General features: G+C 41.0%; 1 protein-coding gene across 1 annotated transcript in view; it reads left to right on the top strand.

The window, feature by feature from the left end:
- The first annotated feature begins 1039 nt into the window (after positions 1-1039).
- SEPT2 (septin 2) overlaps positions 1040-16814 on the top strand; it is a 48163-nt gene continuing 32388 nt past the window's right edge. The window contains exons 1-3 of the mRNA XM_015416085.1: positions 1040-1113; positions 7860-7889; positions 8948-9068. Coding sequence (XP_015271571.1) covers positions 7881-7889; positions 8948-9068 — 130 coding nt within the window. The 5' untranslated portion in view covers positions 1040-1113; positions 7860-7880. The remainder of the gene's footprint in view (positions 1114-7859; positions 7890-8947; positions 9069-16814) is intronic.

Here is a 16814-nt window from a genome sequence, read left to right as displayed (position 1 = left end):
CTGTTATTCAATATCTCCTGCCTGACCCAGCTAAGGTAATTCTGACTCTGCCGTTATGTTCGGTGTAACTGAGTTCCTATGCAGTTTTATTGTTGGTTACTGTTTTGCTGCAAGTTATATCAGTTTTATTACCTGTTATTGTTTTGTTGATATTGCTCTGAACCACCTTGAACAGTTCTGCTGGAGAGTGGGCATAAATGCTGTATAAATACATTCCATGGAGTACAGAGGACGGGGTTCCTGTACCTTTAACTGCAGTGCAAAAGATGGAATTTTGGAAGATGGAGCTTGGCATTTAAAGGTGAGAAAACCCACATTTGCTGGCATCTCGCTTCTATGCATCTACTGCGTGATCTACTGGATCATGCTATTACGACAGACCCCTGAATTTATGTGAAATTGACATGGTCAAGGGTGCGCTTATGGGGGAGGGGAGAGATTTTGTACGAGGAATGCGCTACAAAGGCTTACGGCTTCCAGCACATCGCGCTAACACCTCTCATTCTCACCATCTCTATGGTACGAAAGAATGTAGGGAAGCCACGTGTTCCGTGAAAGCCAATTGAAGCCGAAGACACCATAGAGTTACTAATAACCGTTAGCGCAGAGCTCCACCGATCACAACCCCATCCCATTAATTCCTTCTGCCTTCATTAAATGTAGATCAAAATTATTATCGGTGTATTATTCTAGTAGGCTGCTCTTTGTGTTTTGTCGCGATGATGAGAGACATAAGATCTTACCTCGTATGGGCTCACAACACAGCTATGCCAAACACGAGAGACTTGCTGCCATCTTGGTAAAGGAAAAGGTCCGTACGTGACCCGCCAAAATAACGATGGAAACTCCTCCCCCCACCATTGCCCTCTAGTGTCACTATGGCAACCGAGCAGGACGATTGCGCACGCGCCTTTATTCACGGCCGCCTTTACACTTTTTTTGTCGCTATGCAAAGGACTGATTTATTGCCACAAGTTGCATGGGCGGGTCAATAGGAGAGAGGCAGCGCCGGAGATCGCAAGTACGCATGCGCCGCGGCGTTCTGTGAGGCGGTTGGGCGGGTTCGAAGGCTGCTGCGGCGGTTTTGCTGTGAGGGTTCAGGGCGGCTACCAGGTGAGGCGTTGCCTGTGAGGCGGTTCTTCTGAGGCGATGATGGTTATGGGGGGTTTTTTGGTTTGGTTTTTTTTACCGTGTATCAATGTATATGATAGGAGCACTCATCGGTTTCTTTGCCCGCCCCTCGTTATTACTTGTTCTTGTCTGCCGTGCCGTGGTTCCCCATGTCCCTTTGGTCGTCAGAACCCGGGAGATTAAGGGGAGTATAAGAAAGGAGGGAGCGGGAAGGAGAGTACTGAATCTGACCCGGGGACAGGAAGATCCCGAAGGTGAGGGGACGAGTATTAACAGAAACCGCTTAAGGTAAGAGAGCCGAAACTGGTCGCAGCCCATTGGCTGCAAACTCTACCTCTTAAAAATGTCTACCCGCCCTCTTTTCCCATACGGTTTTAAAATTCGGCGGCGTTCCCGACGGACATCTGGATTACTGCTTAAGATAACCGTGCTGCATTTGGGGTTTCAACAGTAGGGTTTGGGGGGGGGGCGCGGTTAAGAAGATCGTTCAATGCACTTTTCCGACGCGAGCGTGTGGAGGAGCCTCCCACCATCCTACTTGCTTTGTGAGACTCTTTTCAAGCTTCGTCGTTCTCATGACTTGGCTCTTCATCTCCAGAGAACGGGTTGCAGCGGCCTGGTATGCATGTGTAGAGAACGCGATAAACTAGCCTCTCTGTGAAGAGGCAGAACAGCTGTATTCGCTCTATACTGTGACAGATTTCCGGTTGGAGGTTGGGAACATGTCTGTAGGTTGGGGGAAGAGGCGTCATGGGCCTTTTGGGAGGATGCGCAATACCGGCGCGGGGAGTGCCTCGGTGATACTCTTTAAATAAGCTCATCTTGTGTAGTTGGGAAACTAGGTTTCCACAAACCTTTAAAACTTCCGTGATGTTGTTGCTGATGTCGCACAACGTTTTGTGCACATAAATTATTTGTAGCCGTTATTTTGCTGCAGCGATACTCAGTGGCTCCGGAGCCGTATGTGTCTTTTATGAATACCGTTCTCCATCGAGGTACCCACCCCATGTTCCAGGAAGGTGGGTGCTTTCTTTAGGAATTGGAGTATAGTCATCGTTACTGGGGTCCCAAGATTAAAGTTAATAGTTTTATTTTTAAACGACATCACAACTTGCAGAGATGTAGGAGTTATGTGTATAAATCTGGGCTGACGTATGCAGCTGAGGTGGTATGGGACATACCACCAGTGTTCCCTCTTAAGCTGAGTTAGTGAGAGCTAGCTCAGTTTTTTATCCTCTGGCGGACATACTTTTGTCTTAGCTCAGGAATGATGGCTCCAGAGCAAACTAATTTATGCAGTAGCCAAATCACTCGTTCATGACTTTAATGCCTGTAGCTCACAAAGCAGAATTTTTGCTCGCAAGGCTCCACAGCTTAGAGGGAGCATAACCCCAAGCAGGTGGGAGTTCATTTCCTGCAAAGACAGCCACTGTTATGGAGAGTTCAAGAGCTTGGACACAGTTTGTATCATAATTTTGACTTGCAAACTCTTCCCTTCTTTTCAGATTCACAGGCTGGTTAAGGTTCAGCACTAATGGTAGTAACTTACACACTCAGAGGTACTCCAGTAATAAGTAAGGTTGCCTCCACACTTAAAAGGAGATGGATGGAGTGTGATAGCAGAGTCTCAGTTAATTTTTCTCAGCATCTGACAATTACAAAGGGTACATCTGCCTATTAATCTCTTATATTTATATATTTATTTCCTTCACTGTTTGCCCCCGGAATTTAACCCAAACAAATGGTAACCATATAAACTAAGCTTTTTATTTCTGTTTAGTCCTTGGATCTATCCAGTCCTTGCCTGTGTCAAGCGACTTTGTTACGCTGTATGCCAATTTGCTGCTCACCCTCTACCTCTATGTATTGACTGGCAACTTCCATTTTGGTGTATCTGAAAAAGTGTGTGTGCACGCAAAAGCTTATACTTTGAATAAAACTTTGTTGGTCTTAAAAGGTGCCACTGGACCCAAACAACAATTTGTTCAAGTAACAAAGTTAGATTATGTCGGATATATAATTGTGCGTGTTTGGGATGATGCGCAGGGCATACAGCAGTCGTGGCTGTTTCTGTTTATGGGGATTGTGAATGTAGCTGTCCATGATCTATGGAGTATCACTTCTGTGGGGTCACACTTGCACTTATCTAGCTCCCTCCTAGAGATGTGAAGGGCCTTAAAAATTTGGTGGGGAAAACGGGTTTTTTTCTCCATTCTTTTCCTGAAGCCTTTTTTGTTTTTTTCCAAAAAATTGGAAAAAAGAAAAGAAAAAAATTATTATGGAATATTTTATTTTAACATGCTGAATAAAATATTTTAAGACAATGTGTTCAAATATTTTCCAAATCATTTCTAAAAAATATGTATGGTATACAATGCTCCCTCTAAGCTGTTGGAGCCTTGTGAGCAAATATTCTACTTTGTGAGCTACTGGCATTAAAGTTGTGAGCAAACGATTTGGCTGCTGCATAAATTAGTTTTCTCTGGAGCCATCCTTCCTGAGCTAGGACAAAAATGTGTGAGCCAGAGGCTAAAAATCTGTGAGCTAGCTCACACTAACTCATTTTAGAGGGAACACTGATCAGATTACTCTAATTTCTGTGCACTGAGGACAAACAAGTCCTAAATTACAAACTGAACTCTCCAATGCAAGAACAAGATGCATTTCTTCCTTTAGGAGGTGCTATTGTCACAAGAAAAGAAGAAGGTTTCAGTTTTGTTTTTGCATGTGGGTTTGTATAGAAGAGTGGAGAGTGCCTCACTCCTAATTTCTGGTCCAAAGTGGGCCTTTTTGTGAATTCAGAGAGAAAGGATGCTTTGGCATTGAAGAATCCCTGTGACTATGGAATCAGTTTATTTGCACAAGAAGAAGGGCAGTAAAATGTTCCAGAGCATCAGAGAAAGCAGGAGATAACCATTTGGTTTACCTGGGGGTGGGGGTGGATGACAGTTGTAAAATCTGATTGGTAGTATGGTGCGTGTAGTACATGACTTCTAACCTGATTGAGGAAGAGTTTGGGGTTGTCTCCCACAAGTACAGAAACCCTAACTACAGATTGGGGGAGACTTCTATCAAAGAAGGCAAAAAGGTTTAAAAGGTGGAATCCTCCTTTGTGGGTTTTTTTTGAGGGGGATCAAATGTTTTGTCCAGAGGCTATGACCATATATTGGGACCCAAGCTCTTTTTCAAAGGGAGCAGTAGGGAGTTTGGAGATGTGATTGCTCCACCAAGGGTAACTGCTTTCTGTGTATGTGCTGTAGCTTAGTCTGTAATACTGTTTCTTTCCTGTCAAAGAAGGCAGACTGTGATTCAAGTCCTACCCACATGCCTAGACTGCTCATACATGCTAGGAACACACATGCACTGGGGGGAGGGCTGAAGCAATTAGAAACCTCTACCCTTTAAATACTTGCTCAGAGGTAGCCTTACCAGAGTGCCCCAAGGCACTGGTTACATAATAGGCTGGGTTTTGTAACTTGGTATGGTGGCATGAACACACTTTTACATGGAGGCAAAGCACACAACATCCATGTGAAAGCACACAGACCCAGGATGAATTTGTGACAGGCCTTGATAAATTAAATTAGATTAGATGATGCCCAAATGCACTTATTTATGTTATGTGATATTTCTCTCGAGTACTAAAAGTATTTTTAGCTCAGAATTCTCCATGAAAAGGTTGCATTTGGGAAAAGTACAAGGAAAAACAGGAAACTAGAATTCAGGGGAACAGAGAAAATAATTTAGGATTATTCAAATAGTCTTGTGAACAAATCCATAAAAACTAGTTTTTAACTAGTTTTAACTAGTTTACTTGCCCACATGTGCCTCTGATAGTTCATTGTGACCTAACAAAACTCCCCACCTGGATGCATTAAGCAATTGTTACTTGCTTCAAGTAGCCACTGCGGTTATTAATATAAAAATAGTATAAATACAAAATAAAATTAGTTTAGTGATAATGACAGGGCTGGAAAATGGTCTGTAAAATCAATAAAAGTCAGTTTTTTCATCTTGGTCAGTAATTTGTCAGTTTTTAAAAAAAGGGATCAGTAAAGTCAGTATTTCTTTGATTTTTGTGAAAGCAGTTTGTGTTTTTTTGTTTTTATTACTGCTTTTTGAGGGAAACATGATGACTTCCCAGAGAGAAGACAGATTGTTTTCAGTTCAATTATGAAGTACTTTAAAGACTTTGTTCCTAAGAATAAAGTGATTTGTTGAAATATTCCACAAAGTATAGAAACGTAATTAACCTCTTAAAACATGAGACAATGAAAGCAGAGGTGATATTTTGTTGCAGGAGTGCGAGTGCCTGCTTATTTACAAAGTTCAGTGGAGTGTTCCAAAAAGAAGAGCCTTTGGTGCATGTGATGCACAGTGAAGTAAAAACACTCACAAGAACCATAATGAATCATGTTTGTAGGAGTTCAGCACCACTGTCTCTTAAAGCCTCCAGTGATGAGCACTACATACTTTGAGAGAAGGAACCAGTGAAAGTAGAATCTGTAACGAACTGAAAAAACTTTCTGAAAGGGAACAGCTACTCTTTTTAACAGGAGCAAAAAAAATTTCATAGCAGCCTGCAAACACCTTTTACTCCAGTCATCTTTGGACAAGCCCATCCTCAGATATCTTCAATGTTTAGCTCCAGCACAGAGAGTCAGGGAAGGAATGTACAAAGATATAATGAAAGTAGCAGCAGCACTCTCAATGGATATTCCACTGGACATGATTGTGGATGAATGGAAACTTCTTAGACCTGAAGATGAAACTGCCAGTGAAACTTGCCGCATTGATACGTACTGGAATCAGTTCTTTGAAAAGACAAAACCATCTGGAGATCCAAAATACCCACTGGTTACCAAGGTGGTAGTGCGAACATAGAAAGAGGGTTTTCAAAATCTGGACACATTTTGATCAATGAAAGGGCCAGCATGTCAGAGTGAACTTTGAATGCCCTCCTGATGGTCAAAGAAACTTTATATCATGTATACAAGAACAAGGTATACCGTGTTAATATCACACAGGAGCTTTTACAGATGGCAAGAGCAGCTCATGTTCATTATTAGCAATATTGTGATTAACAGTGTGTCATTAAAGAGGAGAAAAAGAAAGGGAAAAGGCAGAGGAGTTAGAAAGGTTTAAGAAGATAGACAGTGAAAAGGATGGTATACAAGAGAAGGAAGCAAAACTGAAAAAGCTGAGAGAAGAACAGAACGAAAAAAGGATAATTGCTCAAACATTGCCAAGTGATGTAGCCAAACATGTAAAGGAGGCTGCTGAGAAAAAGGATATTGTGAGATTCAACATGACACAGCTCATGCTAGAAGGAGTGGAGAAAGCAATGGAAGGACAAGAAAAATGCTTGAGGATGCAGTGCAGAAAACTGTTGAGAAATGAAAGAGTTAACTTCTTTTTCAGCAAAAAAAGATAAAGTCTTACAGTAATTATGTTTTGCTGTCATAATGATTACTTTATGTATGGTTTTTAATGTTTTGCTGTTTTATTTACAGTATCTGATTATTTTTAAAAGGGAATATTTTTTGCCTTAAATTTCGTACAATAATGAAAACATTGTCCTTTCTTCATTAAAAAAATGAATAAAAAGGTGAGTGATGGCTGGCTATAGGGATGGTGGAAACCCAATAATAATTGTTAATGAAGTCCTAGTTTTACTTTTGAAACGCCAACTTATCAATAAATGGTAAAGGTTTGCCTTGCTCGAAAGCCAGTTGAATCCAACTCTAGGGGGCAGTGCTCATCTCCGTTTCCAAGCCGAAGAGCCAGTGTTGTCTGAAGACGTTTCCGTGGTCATGTGGCTGGCATGACTAAATGCCAAGGCGCACAGAATGCTGTTACCTTCCCACCGTAGCGGTACCTATTTATCTACTTGCAGTTTCTTGCTTTCAAACTGCTAGTTTGGCAGGAGCTGGGGCCAGAGACGGGAGCTCACTCTCTCACACTGCACTAGGGTCTCAAACTGCCAAACTACAGACCTTCTGTCTGCAGCTCAGCATCTTAACCTCTGAGACACTGCGGCCCCCTAACTTACCAATAGGCTGACATTAAATTGTTCAGTAATTTGTCTAATTTTTTGTCAGTATTTGGTCAGGTTTTTTGGAATATTAGTCAAATCAGTATTTTTGACCCTCTTGACTAGTTTCCACCCCTGTAATTATTCTCTACTGTTATGACCTCTTTGTTTATTAGTTGTTGTAGATTTTCCAGGCTGTATGGCCGTGGTCTTGGCATTGTAGGACCTGACGTTTTGCCAGCAGCTGTGACTGGCATCCTCAGAGGTATAACACAGAAAGATGGAGTACTCTCTGTGTCATGGTGTTTATTGCTTACTCAAATGCTTTGACTGCATTTGCCAAAGTTCAAACAGTGAAGTAAATTTCTTAGATAAGGGCATCACCATAGCTTTTCATCTGAGCCTCATTATCACTGCCTGATCCTTTGCTTGCTATTGTGTAATACACCAGACCGTTAATGATAGCTTGATACCACATCTCACTTGGTCATCCTGCAGGCTTGCTTTGTTTCAAGTCCCCAACACTTAGGCTACTCCCACAAAGAGTGTGTAGAAGAGGCCTGGTGAGAACAAGGGCATTTAGGACAAAAATAAGTTTTTCATTGTCCAGAGGTAATTTCCCTAGTATAGTGCATGCATTGTATGATGGAATCTATTGTAGCTGGTAGTAAACTGAATATGTCTTTTTTAACAGATTGACTGAGCCTCTGTGAAGATGTCTAAGGTAAGGAATGCCACTGCCAATAACTAATAAATGTGTTTTTGTAAGTGTTGTCAAGTCACTTCCAAGTTATGATGACCCTATTTAGAGCCTTCCTCAGGTCTTGCAAACTGACGGCTGTGGCTTTCTTGTTTGAGTCACTTCATCTCATGTTGGGTCTTCTTTTCCTGCTGCCTTTCCCTAGCATTATTTTTTCCCCTAGTGACTGTTGTTTTCTTACAATGTGACCATAATATGATAGCCTCAGTATAGTCATTGGCTTCTAGGGAGAGTTCACTGATGTAGAACCCACTTATTTGTCTTTCAGCAGTCCATGGTATCTGTAAAACTCTCCTCCAACTAATAATTTCTGCTTATAAAGGATACAGATGTCCTGTACTATTTTCATGATTAAGGCAACTATTCTAGAGCCTTTGAACTGTACTAATACGAACAGATCCAGACACATCTGTTTTGAAATAGTATGCTTGTAAATCAAGGCAGCACCTGATGAAATCGTGCAAAACAGTTGATTCTTTTTACTTTTTAATCAGATATATATATGGGTAAGCAAAAATGTTGTTTCTTCTTTGGTCTCCTTGTTTTCTTCATGTGTCTGCATCTGCTTTATGCTACTAAAGCTTGACATGGGTTAGGGTAGGCAGTAAATTTAAATGAAATAAATTGACCATATTCACTAAATCTGTTATCATTTATGTAGTGTTTTATAGTACATAAGTGCAGTCTTTTCCAATTGTAAGGAAAATGTCTAGTGAATATTCAGTATTATGGTTCTGTTCTTTGTGGAAAAACTATACAGTCTTCATATTTTTGAACTGAAACTGAAAACATTCCATTCTCTCAGTTGAACATGTCATTTTAGATGACTTTTAGTGAGTTATTGATTGATGGTTAAGAAGTACCAGCTTCAAGATTGCAAAGAAATGCAGGCTTTGTAGATGATTGAGTTGGGAAGGGGAGTGCTCAGGCAAATATAGGAGGGTGTGAGTGAAAACTACCAATTATTTATAATGCTGTTAATAATCTAATTTAAATAAATGTGATCTTCTGTTTCTTTTTAGCAACAACCTGCTCAGTTTCCCAATCCAGAAACACCTGGTTATGTAGGATTTGCAAACCTTCCAAACCAGGTTCATCGGAAATCTGTGAAAAAAGGCTTTGAGTTCACCCTTATGGTAGTTGGTAAGAATAATTTTAATAATTCTTTTAAGCAGTCTTTCAGGCGAGTGCATCATGATTTTTTAAAGATGGTTAAATATTGGCTTAGATCCTAACTATAAATTCTGGTGGTAGAAGGCACTTCTGCAAGCAGAAAAGGAGCAGGGTGTTTTTTTGTTTGTTTTTTGTTTTTGGATTTCTGTCCGGACTGCAGACCCCACTTCACCCCCAGACTGTTCTTGATGTTCATCAACCAGGGTTGTAATGGGAGGAGGGTTCAGTGTTATACTGCATGGTTTACATTCATACTTCATTAGTTTCTTCCAAACAAATATGAATACTGTGAGGAGAATAAGAACAATACGGTTTCTACCCCTTGATCCCCCTGATACAATGTATGGCCAAGAATTCTGTTAGACACACTGAGGAATTATTCCCAGTCAGAGCAAAGAATCCTGGGCTACATCGACCGGTGGTCTGTTTCTACGTAAGGAAGCTTCATGTGCTCTATAACTGCAAAACCTACTTGTATCCTTGTGACGAAATGGCTGCCAGGCCTTAAAATGGATACCAGCCTGGTAGTTCCTTACGTGGGTGGGGGGGGGTACTCCATAGGGAACAATGGAGCTGCCATATCTCCCTGCCTACAGTTCCCAGCAGCCTGGTGGGACTCCTGTTACTAGAGACTCCATGGGCAATCCAGGCCACTATTGACCGTGGTGGAGAGCCAGGAGGGTAGCAGTACTGGTGGCCAGTCCTGAGGAGGAGGGCTGGAGTTTCTCTCTGCAACAGGAGGGGAAAAAGCAAATCCTGGCCTGAGGCCACAACCCACTACAGAGGTAGAGAGGGTGTGTGGGTAGGGACAGAGGAATTGCGTTTTTATCCTGTTTATTTTCTGTGTCCCAGTTGTGTTGAAGTGCCGGTGTTTATTTTCTGTGCCCAATATGTATATAGTTAAATAAATCTTCCTTTTTGAATTTAAAAAGCCTGGTGTGCCTTAACCACAGGGTCCTCCCCGCTCTACATATTACCAGGGGCAAAGGGAGGCCAGGGAACACAAACGGGCCCAAATAAGAGGTGTTGCCAACTCTCCAGGGGGTGCCCAAAGATTGAGGTACCCATTTCCCAAGGTGGGGAAATCTGCCAGAGGGGTCTCAGTGTCCCTCTAGGAAGGCGGTGTCAATTCAGTGAGTGGTGGCAGCGTTTAACAGACAGAAATCGCCCCACCAGGCAGGGTGGGAAGGCCAAAACGGGCTTGCAAGCCACAGGATGGCAACTCAGTCTCCCAGGGCTGAGGGCGGGTCCCCGTTTTGCCAGAAGTGTATTGAAAAATTCTTGTTAAATCTGGGCATTGGCATTTTTACCGGCAGAAACTCTAGTAGTGTTTACAAGCTCTGTCACCCTAATATGTGTCATGATCAGAAAATGCTCTCAGCTGAAGGCTCAAGGTCCTTCTGCCCACTGGGTACTAACATCGGAAGATTTCAAAGGAATTGCTCTAGAGTTTGCTGCCATGGAGTTTGGTTGCTGCTGCACCATAAAACCCCTGTCTAACCAGTTGTCCACTGTTAACTCTTATATGATCAATGATGTGGATTTCCCAGAAAAATTTGAATTGGGAAATCACTCTAATGCCCAAAATAGTGCTTATTGAAATTTTGCATGTTTACTTTGACTTATATTTAGTAAACAAGATTTTAAAGGTACCCTATGTTAATTTTATGTACCATTAGCAATAAATACTTGAACAAAAATAATTGATTAGGGAGGAAAATTAGTTGGGCCTCATGTGCTACATTCAAAACAATTCAAAACTTTATATGGGATGGGGCTGTGACCAGTGTTTCTTCTAAGGTGAGTTAGTGTGAGCTAGCTCAGTTTTTTAACCTCTGGCTCACAGATTTTTGCCTTAGCTCAGGAAGGAGGGCTCCAGAGCAAACTAATTTATGCAGGAGCCAAATCGCTCGCTCACAACTTTAATGCCCGTAGCTCACAAAGTAGGATTTTTGCTCACAAGACTCCACAGCTTAGAGGGAACATTGGCTGTGACTCAGTGGAAGAGCCCTCTGCTTTGCATGCTGGAGGTCCCAGGTTCAACCCCCAGCATCTCTGGTTAAGAGGACCAGGCTGTAGGTGATGTGAAAGACCTCAGCCTGAGACCCTGGATAGCTGCTGCCAGTCTCAGTGGACAGTACTGACCCTAATGGACCAATGGTCTGATTCAGTATGAGGCAGCTTCATCTGTGTTCCTATGGGAATTGTTTTGATTGGACTAATACTATAAAAATTAAGACAGTGGCCTGGTTCCTGTGGAAAATCTCTGCTGATGGTAAAGATTTCTGTCAGTGGAGTTGGACTTATCACCTTTGCCTTCTTGCTACATTCCTAAAAGGCTGCTCCTAGAGGATGGAGACCCATAAGAATAACAAGGTAAGGGAAGTTTGAAGTCTGCAACAGGAGGGCTGACTTGGTAAAAATGGTCCCTTCTTTCAGTCCATGGAAATTTTGCACTAGACCCAGTCCTTTATTGCATGTACTTCCCTTAAATTTTAAAAATGTAAGAAAGCTAGGGCACTGTTGACATGTGAATTTTATCACTCTCAAAGAAGGGTATATGATATGCTGTGGGCATTATTGTTTGCTCATCTATTTCAGCATCATTTAACTGTTAGCCCTAACCTGGATAGCCCAGGCAAGCCTGATCTCGTCAGATCTTGGAAGCTAAACAGGGTCAACTCTAGCAAGTACTCAGATGGGAGACATCCTTGAAATACCAGAGGCGGGAGGTGAGGACAGGCCTTATTCAGCCCCCTCTCTGAATATCCTCCAGGCCCCCAAGAGGAGGTCAGTAACACACATGCACATATGCAAAATACAAAAAAATACCCCTCAAAACCCAATCATTTAACTGTTAACACGGGATCACTGGAGCAATTCACTTTTACTGTTTGTAATATCACTTGCTAGTTTCATAGCAAATGCTGATTACAATATCCCTTCTACTGTGTGATAGGAGGCATATAAAGAATTTAGCTTTGGCTCTACAGATCAAATCAAAACGAACAAGGTGAATTTGTAACTTGGCTTTCTATTTGGATTATTGTATGTATTTGTTGTTTTATTCTCCTTGGATGCAGACATACATACAGTTTACCAATCAGTAAATATATATGTGCTCTCTCATATAATTCCTAGGGATCCATCACCTAAAAAAAATCATTTCCATTTGTAATCTGTGAAGCAAAATTGTCATCTGCTGAATCTGTTTCCATTTCTAATGTAATAATAGTTCTACTTTAAGTATTCACTTGATGATTTGCTTTTTAAACTCCTGTCTTGCCTAAACTACAATCTAATATAAAGAATCCTGACCGCAAAATATGGTGGTACAGTTCATTCTTGTCTTAATCCAGAATTGTTGTAGCAACCCGAGCTGCAGTGTTAGAGTCAAATAACAAATATATATACTGCAAAAACCTTTTTTGTAAATTAATGTGTTCTATTTGTTAACTACCATCTTATAAAGTGTATTGTGTGCTATTATAATATCCTAAAACATGTATATATATTCGTTACATGCAATAAACAATTATAATCAGTTCATTCAGTATAATAACTACCAGTCAATTTACATCATTTTTTAAAGTCAAACCCCAACGGGAGTTTCTAGAATTATACACCCACTTCTCCTTGCTTGGAAGTCTTCTAAAGGGGGAAAGCTTTCTTTTGTAGTTACATTGATGTTTGTTGCTGGTCCTACGAAAGGCTGTTAAAAGACCTAATTCATGAATCTAAATTGTACATAATATTTCTAATATAACTTGTCTTCACAAAGTTTTCTTACTACATTAAGCAGCTGAAGTTCATAGATGGAGCGCTCCTGTCTTTCTTAAGGCTGCCTAGTATTGACCTTGTCCTCTGGTCATTAAATCTTACAGCACCTGTTAACAGTTAGTATGTGTATTCTCTAATTAAAGTGACAGTAGTAAAAAATCCACATTCCACTTCATAATGCATTTCAGTTCGATAACAGTCTAAACTTTACTTTGATGTTTAAAGGGGATATTCTCCCCTTTTTTTAAGTTCAAGTAAGGTGGTAATCCAGTTCACAGGTAGCATGAGAGGTCCATTGTTTGGTTCATTTCCTCTGGGGTCAATGTATGGAGCTTGTGAATCCAGATGTTTTCTTTACAGCGAAGAATCTTCTTAATATCTTGTCGGTTGAGGCTTTGGTTCTCATATTTGTAGATCACAAAGAATTTTAAGTCCTCAAAAAGATGCTGGATTGACATACAATGCTCCACCATAGATGTGTCCAAAATTTTGTTTTTCAATCTCGATTTATGTTCCATGATACGTGTTTTTAATGACCATGTGGAACTACCCACATAATATTTTGGACACACACAGAAGGCTACATATACAATATTTTTACTGGCACAGGTGGACAAGTGTGGTAAACGATAATTTATCAGGGAAGGTTCTAAGAAATTCTTTTACTTCAAAACAATTATTACATATAGAGCAGTTTTGGCATTTGAAATGATTTTGTATGTATTGGGCTTGGTTGTTTACATCTGATTTTACTAGAATATCTCTAATCGTTCTAGCCCGTCTGTATCCCACTAAAGGGGATTGTTGGCATCCTGGTATATGGGATACTACATGCCAATATTTGTGCAAAAGTTTTCTAATCTTTGTAGAAAGACCATTAAACTGGAATACACATGAAATTCTAGAATTTATCTGTGTTATTTTTTCCTTATATAAAAGTTCCCTTCTGTCTCTTTTCCTGGAACGTTTCCAAGCTGAATTTATAACAGTTATAGAGTAACCCCAGTTTTTCAATTGTGTTGTTAATATTTTACTTTCATCAATGAAATCTCTCTCTTCAGTGGAATTTTTTTTTCATTCTAAGAAATTGCCAATGTGTTAAGTTGATCTTAAGATGCCACGGATGATTGGAATCAAAGAGCAATAGAGCATTTTTATCTGTTAATTTCCTGAATTGGCCAGCATGTTAGTTGATAACCTATAATCGCTGCACTAATCTAGTGTTCCAGGCTCAAAGAACTACAAAAATAATAGGATTCTGAGCCAGAGATCCATTGATGTAAATAGTTGAGCTTTCTGCATCCTGCAGTGGGGGTTCAAGGATTCAGGATGCGTTATAAAGAAAATAATATGAATCTCTTCTCCAATTTTTTCTTTTAAAAAATTGTGTATCCGTTAGGCTGGACCTCTGCAAGTCCCTTGCACTTGAAATGAACAAAAGTAGTGTGGTGTTTTTAAACAGAGCTAAATTGCTAGTTTATTGAATTAAACTGAATTATTAAATTGAGCAAACTTCAGAGGACGGCGGAAGACAGGAAGGCCTGGCATGATCTGGTCCATGGGGTCACGAAGAGTCGGACTCGACTGTACGACTGAACAACAACAAAAATTGCTGGTGGTAGCTAATTGTGGATTTACTCAGGCTCTAAAGTAGGTCAATACCCAGCTCCCTAAGGATCCAAACTAACTTTTGGTCCCCTTTAATCAACACTCGTTTTCAGGTCCCTTTAATCACCATCTGTTGTCACCTGATATAATCACCCTTTATTATAGCCTCTTGCTGACCATTGTAGCTGAGTCACGAATCCTTTTGTATAATTTTTCCCTAATTAACTGGAACAGAAATTGGGCAGTGCTAGTCAGCAATATATATTTAGAGGGTAACTTGTGAAGAAGTCAGAACTGTGTGAGCAAAGAGGAGCCCCAGTGAAGAAGCATCATAATACTGGCAACAAAGCATTTTTTTAAAAAATAGGGGAGCCATCGTAATTAGACAAAGCCAAAGACAAAACCAGTTATGAATGTTAAAGACTAACAAGGGCTGCCTCTACATTGTGCAGAATTTTGCATCTGCCTGCAGAAATGTTGTAGGTATGTGCTCACTTTAGTGAACTGTTGCCTTATAGGGAACAGTTTTATTCCTTTGAAACTAAGGCCTGAAGCTAAGACAGGCAGGTATAAAATAGCCAAAGAGAAGTATCTCACTTCCAGTTTGTCTACGGTCATGGAGAGTGAGGATCTTGATATTATGAGGAATACTGAAAGTCCTTTAGAAGAGGTTCATTCCATGGGTGATAAATGGATATCTTATTGTGCTGAAGATACCTGTCCAGCAATGCGGTAGAGGCTTTTTGTAACACTCACTTGTTCCATGTAAAAGGCGAAGCTAGTCTGGCAAAGCTATGGAGTCTCAATAAATGGATGAGGCAGTCTTCAGAACAAAAGGTTTATATTTCTTACACTCAGCAATACATTTTGGACAAGATGAATCTGTAACACAAAAGAGACCATGTAAATCACAAGGGAACTAGATTTGTTTGTGGTGGTGGTAATAGAAGCTAACTGGAATGTGATCTAGCTGTATAGATCCCTTTTTTATGTATATAAAATTTTAGTTTTAGCAAGAATAGAAACAGACAACTACAGAAAAAAGAAATACATATAACAGAAAAGCAACTAATAACAATGGAGCATATACTCTTGTTTCAGTTTTAGTTTAACACTAAAATTGAATCAAGTTCTTATATACCTGTCTCAGTTGAGAATTTAATTTTATAACAGTTCTCTTTCTATTTTATAGTTGCTTTGGTAGTTTTCCACTTTCAATCCATTTATAAAATTTCACCCAATTTCTTTCAAAGATTTCTTCTTCTTTTTCTTGTAATTGTAAAGTCAGTTTATCCATTTCTGCTGCTTCCAAAAGTTTGTAGATTATTTCTTCTTTTGTTGGTGTTTCTTCTTTTTTCCAATACTTTGCATACAATATTCTAGCAGTTGTTACAATCTGTATAATCATATATACATCTTGTTTCTTGTAATTCTGTGGTGCCATGTTTAATAAACAATTGTTTAATAAACAATTTTGGTATGAACGGTATACTTGTATCTTACTTTTTTTGTAATACCTCATGTATCCATATCCAGTATTTTTTTGCAACCTTACAAGTCCACCACATATGGAAAAAAGAACGAGCTTTGTACATCTCTAACAATCCCACTTTATTGGCAGGTTTTTATGCTAGCGAGATTCAATCTTCCCCCTCAGCTGTTGTTTTAGGCAGATATAGGGGTATACCCTATAGCAGGGGTCCTCAAACTACGGCCCGCGGGCCACATGCGTCCCGCCGAAAACATTTATCCGGCCCGCTGGGTGTTTATTTATCCTGCAATAGGGTCTCCTCTGTGGATTCCACCAAGGGCTCCTGGGAGGGCTGCACGGCAGCGCGGGCTGTCTGAAGAGCCTTGCTCGGACCAGGAAGGGGACTGGTTGGCAGTTGCGCTCCCCGTCGAAGGGGCCTCGTTCCCGTGTCCAGCATAGCCGGCGAAATACTCCTTGAGTCTGGAGTCGGGCAGCACCCTGGTGGTGAAGGGGCTGGAGGCAGGCGGCTGGGGCGACCCCTCGGCGGGTTCGGGCTTCTTCCGATACAGCAGCAAGAGCTGGAGCAGCAGCATGAGGCAGGAGCAGAACAGAGCCGACAACAGCTCCCGTACACTGACAACATCATCGCACCTCGCCTCAGTGTTTCTCGCTGCCTCAGACACACACGCCACCTCGCGCTGCACCCGACGGCAACACAGCCAGACCCTCCACCTTTATCGTGTGGGGGCGGCAACCTGAAGGGACCCGAAGCTCTCTGGCGCTTTCTCAAGCCGCCCCAGTCAACCGCCGCCACACGAAACATCTCCTTCCCTCTTTGGCCCGCTCCGCCTCACACG

This window comes from Gekko japonicus, unplaced genomic scaffold (assembly GCF_001447785.1).
Source record: "Gekko japonicus isolate JY-2015 unplaced genomic scaffold, Gekko_japonicus_V1.1 scaffold300, whole genome shotgun sequence".
Lineage (NCBI taxonomy): Eukaryota > Metazoa > Chordata > Lepidosauria > Squamata > Gekkonidae > Gekko > Gekko japonicus.
Note: the sequence above shows the minus strand (reverse complement) of the source record. Positions and strands in the feature narration are given on the sequence as shown.